Here is a 6,489-nt window from a genome sequence, read left to right as displayed (position 1 = left end):
CAAACACATTCACACTTTGGGTAGTTGCTGGTTATTTCTCTCTTGTTTTTCACTGCACTAACATCTGATTTGCGTTTTCGCTGTCATCGCTTCATGTATGAAATCACTTTTTGAAAGAGCTCCTGCTGTGATATCTAATGAAATGAATCAGGTCTTTCATTTTGCGTTGTGGTTCACCATCACTCAACTTCATCTTCTCCAGAGCTGTTCAATTATCCGACTACAAATGCATGACAGCAGATGTTGAGAGAGTTTGTGGCAGCAACAATAAGTTAGGTCTTTGCTTACCACTACTTTTGTTTTGGTAGCACTAATTACAAGCCTGTAAGCCCCATATGATTTCTAGACACAGTTATATTAGTAGGAATGCTGTACTCTGTTATGATTGAGCAAATTAGGTGTGTTTTTCTCGCTCTCTCCCTCCCCTCTCATTCTCATTCTGTCATTCTCTCTCTCTCTCTCTCTCTCTCTCTCTCTCTCCCTCAATCTCAAAAAATAACACCCTCCTTGTGATGTGCTTATGAGTCAGAGTTCCCAAAAGCACAGAGGAGGATACGGACCAGTAGCTACAGCTCACTGCAGTAGAGGAGACGAGCAGATGCGGTAAGGCTTACTTATTTGTGGATAAAGTATTCCTGGTGGTGACATTGTGAAGCTGGTTAGTAGTTGATATGTTCCTTAGCGAGCAAAAACATTTGACTATAGATTGGCTGAAGATATGATTGGATGTGGAGAGACAGGTATACAGCATAAAGAAACAAAGACACCCTATGTATGTCATATACTTTCCCCAAATGTGTAGAGTAAATCCAGGTGAATGTTTTTCAGCTTGATTTATTTATTTAATTTCCCGAAATGCTATATCCACCAATTTGTATGTGTTCATCAGAAATGACTTCGATTTTTTTATGAATAGATTTTTGTACAAAAAGCTATGTACCCATTGTTTCAGCTGGAATGGAATGTTTGTATCCTGTATATTTGTACTGTGATATGTTTTTGTCTCACCTAGCTATCTTAAGATGAATGCACTTACTGTAAATCGCTCTGGATAAAAGCCTCTGCTAAATCAGTGTTTCCCAACCCTGGTCCTCGAGTACACCAAACAGTACACAGTTTCGTTGTAGCCCCTGACAAACCCACCTCATTCAACTCATTGAGGGCTTGATGATTAATTGGCAAGTTGAATCAGGTGTGCTTGTCCAGTGTTACAGAGTGCTTGAGGACCTGGGTTGGGAAACACGGTGCTAAATGACAAAAATGTCAAATATAAATGTTTTACATGCAGACCTCATACTACTGTATTGATAAAATCGTATATTTTATATATATCGATGTCACAAATGTATCATTTGCTAATTCCTTTGTTGAAAATGTAGTTATTTGTTACATTTGACTGTGTAAAAATCTAGCAGTACAACTAATTTCTCTGAGAGTGGGGTGGATATATAGCATTTAGCAGAGAAACATGATTATTTGTCTCTCTGAAATGAAACCACCAAGTGATAGATTTTAGACAGAAACAGCCTCCTGCTACGATTAGATAGCGGAAAAAACACACCAATCTGTTAAAAGCTAACATTTCTGAAAATGTATATATAGCGTTTTCGTGAGAAACTCTTTATTTTTAGTTTCTGTTATTATTGGTCCATCACTGGTGAGAATGTCTGGTATGGGCATAACACACACATACCCTACTGGATGAAACACATATTACACCTGTTACCTATAACATTACATTAAATTTGTGGTTCTTTTAACTCCTCTATGGTACCTATGCCCCTAATGCACTTAGATAGCCATGAGACACAGGAGTTTAACCCCACCTTTCTGCCTGTATGAGTAAGACGTTAGATCACATTCACACATTTTACAGCCCCCAATGATTTTGTAACCTCATGAGGTAAAAGACGCAACGGAAAGAGCTGGGATGGATTGAGCAAATGGAATTTCGATAGCGTTTCCACCTGGACCCGTGGAATGTGTGTGTGTGTGTGTGTGTGTGTGTGTGTGTATTCGTTCATCTTCCTCTGACTGTGCACTGGACTGGGTCAGAGTGAGATCCCATAGAGATCACACAGGGTTTAAAGCAAGAAGAGTAAAAAGCAAAGTGATTGTGAAGTGACTGTGGCCCAAACTTTGTCTCTGGTCTCCATATAATCACTCTCTGCCTGTTGTAATTCTTGCTTTTTATGCCTTGCATTTTATTTGACTGTATCTGTTTTACTGTAAAATCCATTGAGATGTTAAAATGTAAATGCACTTTCAATGAAATAATAAAATAAATAAAATAAAATAAATAAGTGCACTATTGAGACCAGCTAACTTGGTGAAGCATCCCAGTTATCAGAAAGGATCTCACATGAAAAGACTAGTAGATTCATGCTCTACTCTGCATCTCAAAACCACATTTTGTTTCGACACCCACCCTTGGGTGTGACAAACCGTTGTCCCCACACACAATGACTCAGGGAAATAGAGGTGTTAACATTCCTTTCTTTTTCCTTTCCATTTCAATGTATACTGAACAAAAATATAAACACAACAAGTATTGTTCCTATGTGTCATGACCTGAAATTAAAGATCCCAGAAATGTTCTATATGTACAAAGATCTTATTTCTCTAAATTGTTGTGCACAAATTTGTTTACATCCCTGTTAGTGAGCATTTCTCCTTTGCCAAATGAATCCATCCACCTGAAAGGTGTAGCATATCAAGAAGTTGATTAAACAGCATGGTCATTACACAGGTGCACCTTGTGCTGGGGACAATAAAAGGCCACTCTAAAATCTGCAGTTTTGTCACAAAACACAATGCCACAGATGTCGCAAGTTTAAAAATGTATTTTTTACCCCCAATTTCGTGGTATCCAATTGTTTAGTAGCTACTATCTTGTCTCATCGCTACAACTCCCGTACGGGCTCGGGAGAGACGAAGGTTGAAAGTCATGCGTCCTCCGACACACAACCCAACCAAGCCGCACTGCTTCTTAACACAGGCGCAACCAAGGCGCATCCAACCCGGAAGCCAGCCGCACCAATGTGTCGGAGGAAACACCGTGCACCTGGCAACCTTGGTTAGCGTGCACTGTGCCCGGCCCGCCACAGGAGTCACTGGTGCGCGATGAGACAAGGATATCCCTACCGGCCAACCCCTCCCTAACCCGGACGACGCTAGGCCAATTGAGCGTCGCCCCACGGATCTCCCGGTCGCGGCTGGTTATGACAGAGCCTGGGCGCGAACCGAGAGTCTCTGGTAGTACAGCGCCCTTAACCACTGCGCCACCCGGGAGGCCCTCGATGTCACAAGTTTTGAGGGAGTGTGCACTTGGCATGCTGACTGCAGGAATGTGCACCAGAGCTGTTGCCAGATAACTAAATGTTCATTTCTCTACCGCCTCGAATGTCGTTTTAGAAAATTTGGCAGTACATCCAACCGGCCTCAGGACCTCCATATTTGGCTTCTTCACCTACAAAATCATCTGAGACCAGTCACCCGGACAGCTTATGAAACTGTGGGTTGGCACAACCAAATGATTTTTGCACAAACTGTCAGAAGCTCATCTGCATGCTCGTCATCCTCACCAAGGTCTTGACCTTACTGCAGTTCGGTGTCATAACCAATGTCAGTGGGCAAATACTCACCTTCGATGGCCACTGGCACACTGGAGAAGTGTGGTCTTCACTGATGAATCTCGGTTTCAATTGTAAATTGGGCTCCCGAGTGGTGCAGCGGTCTAAGGCACTGCATCTCAGTGTTAGAGGCATCACTACTGGCCCTGGTTCGATTCCAGGCTGTATCACAACAGGCCATGATTTGGAATCCCATAGGGCGGTGCACAATTGGTCCAGCGTTGTCCGGGTTAGGGTTTGGCTGGAGTAGGCCGTCATTGTAAATAAGAATTTGTTCTTAACTGACTTGCCTAGTTAAAAAATGTAAATACTGGGAAGATGTCGTGTGGGCGAGAGGTTTGCCGTTGTGAACAGAGTGCCCCATGGTGGAGGTGGGGTTATGGTATGGACAGGCATAAACTACGGACAACAAACAGAATTGCAATATATGGTTGGAAATTTGAATGCACAGAGATACCGTGGCGAGATCCTGAGGCCCATTGTCGTGCCATTCGTCTGCCGCCATCACCTCATATATCAGCAAGATAATGCACGGCCCCATGTTGAAAGGATCTGTACACAGTTGCTGGAAGCTGAAAATGTCCCTCTTCCTCCAAGGCCTTTATACTCACCCATTGAGCATGTTTGGGATGCTCTGGATCGAAGTGTACGACAGCGCGTTCCAGTTCCCGCCAATATCCAGCAACTTCGCACAGCCATTGAAGAGGAGTGGGACAGCATTCCACAGGCCAAAATCAGGCTGATCAACTCTATGCGAAGGAGATGTGTTGCGCTGCATGAGGCAAATGGTGGTCACACCAAATACGGACTGGTTTTCTGATCCACGCCCAACTTTTTTTTAAAGGTATCTGTAACCAAAAGATGCATACCTGTATTCCCAGTAAATGAGCTGTAACTCACTAAAATATTTGATATTGTTGCATGTTGCGTTTATATTTTTGTTCAATGTAATTTAATTTGATCTGAATTTGCTGCACAGACCGGGTTGAACAAGGTGAATTCCATTAAAGACCCTCTGTACTACTGACTTCCAGTGCTCCATCATAATCTTCCTGCTTTGTCCTACAGATACAGATATTCCTCCAGTATGGATCTGACCGAAGAGGATGACTATGATTACCACAACAACCTCACCCTGAACTACAGCTACGAGGACTACCACACCGTGTGTGAGAAGGCTGACGTGCGCTCCTTCGCTGGCCTCTTCCTCCCTGTGGTGTACGCAGCCTGTGTGGTGGTGGGGCTAGCCGGGAACTCCCTGGTGCTAGCTGTGTACGCCTACCACAAATGTCTGAGAAGAAGCATGACGGAAGCCTTCCTAGCCCACTTGGCCGTAGCCGACCTCCTCCTCCTCCTCACCCTGCCCTTCTGGGCTGCAGACGCGGCGCTGGGCTGGGAGCTGGGCCTGCCTCTCTGTAAGCTGGTCTCGGCTTGCTATGCCATCAACTTCACCTGCTGCATGCTGCTGCTAGCCTGTGTTAGCATGGACCGCTACCTAGCATCTGTTAGAGCGGAGGGCAGGAACCAGGGAAGGCTGGGCAGGGTCTTCACCCGGGCGCACTGTGGGAAGGTCTGCTTAGGGGTGTGGGCTGTGGCTTTTCTCCTGGGTCTTCCCGATCTTCTGTTCTCCACAGTAAGGGAGACCTCCAGGAGGAGGGTCTGCATGGCCATCTACCCGCCCAGTCTGGCCCGGGAGGTCAAGGCCTGCCTGGAGGTGGTTGAGGTCCTACTGGGTTTCCTGATTCCTCTCCTGGTTATGATGTGGTGCTACGCCGGCGTGGGGCGTGTGCTGAGGCGGCTGCCCGAAGAGAGCAGGAGCAGGAGGCGGAGAGCTATCCGGGTGTTGCTGGTCGTGGTGGGGTTGTTCGTGGTCACCCAGTTGCCCTATAACGCGGTGAAGATGTGGCGGGCGATGGACTCGGTCTACACACTGGTGACCCACTGTGGTGTGAGTAAGGCCCTGGACCGGGCGGCACAGGTCACTGAGAGCCTGGCTCTGACCCACTGCTGTCTCAACCCACTACTCTATGTCTTCCTAGGGTCCTCCTTCAGACAATATGCGCTGAAAACAGCCAAGGCGTTTGGAGAAAGGACAAAGAGGAGAAGGGGGGAGCAGAGAGAGGACGAAGGAATGGAGATGTCCTTCAACTCTCACAACACTGCCTCTCAGGAGACCAGCACCTTCTCCATATGAAAGAGAAGAGAGGGGGGGGGGGAGAGAGAGAGAGAGAGAGAGAGAGAGAATCTCTTTGGCTAACACCTTTGTATCACATGAGATTCTAGCACTTTTATAGAATGAGGACCTCCTCAACCCACCAAATACCCGCCTCCCCTCAAGAAAGCCAGTCTGGAAAGATCTACCCAATGATGACTTCAACAGACATCTGACCTGGACACAATGGGAGTTACCGGACCTGACAAATAATCACCTCATCCCCACCCCCCACGCAACAGCCCCCTGGTTTCAATCTCCCCGGGAAGGAGGGATTCACCCTCAATAGGTTCAGGACTGGCCACGGCCCATACCTCGCTAACCTCCACCAATGGGGCATGAAAGAAAGCCCACTATATGCCTGTGGGGTGGTGCAAACCCTGCACCACATTCTTGAAGTCTGTCCAATCTACAAACTCAGCGGAGGCCTCCTCACCCTTAACACAGCGGGACTGGAAGCAATCACTTGGCTAAAAGATCTGATTCATAATCTTGCTTCAGTGTATTAAGAAGCTATCAGTGCTGTATAACCAGATGCTTTAGTATCATTAATACTATATATCTGCTGCTATGGAATTATTGAGCCCAACCAGGGGAAGGGTAAGGGCTAGCCTGGTCCCAGATCTGTTTGTAAATGTGCTGTCG

General features: G+C 46.2%; 1 protein-coding gene across 1 annotated transcript; it reads left to right on the top strand.

Annotated features, from left to right (window-relative positions):
- The first annotated feature begins 520 nt into the window (after positions 1-520).
- Positions 521-5,851, top strand: LOC115113910 (atypical chemokine receptor 4-like). Its single transcript, XM_029641854.2, has 2 exons — positions 521-603; positions 4,701-5,851. The coding sequence occupies exons 1-2, from the start codon at positions 521-523 to the stop codon at positions 5,824-5,826; spliced, it is 1,209 nt and encodes a 402-aa protein (XP_029497714.2). The 3' UTR covers positions 5,827-5,851.
- The last annotated feature ends 638 nt before the right edge of the window (positions 5,852-6,489 follow it).

The sequence above is a fragment of the Oncorhynchus nerka genome, linkage group LG9b (genome assembly GCF_034236695.1).
Source record: "Oncorhynchus nerka isolate Pitt River linkage group LG9b, Oner_Uvic_2.0, whole genome shotgun sequence".
Lineage (NCBI taxonomy): Eukaryota > Metazoa > Chordata > Actinopteri > Salmoniformes > Salmonidae > Oncorhynchus > Oncorhynchus nerka.
The sequence above is the reverse complement of the archived record's forward strand: the minus strand, read 5'-3'. Positions and strand labels throughout refer to the sequence as shown.

Bases quoted from the DNA above. Each gene is read 5' to 3' on its own strand.
- LOC115113910 (XM_029641854.2), top strand. From the start codon at position 521: ATGAGTCAGAGTTCCCAAAAGCACAGAGGAGGATACGGACCAGTAGCT. The intron at 604-4,700 runs GTAAGGCTTACT...TTTGTCCTACAG, and splicing joins AGAGGAGACGAGCAGATGCG to ATACAGATATTCCTCCAGTA.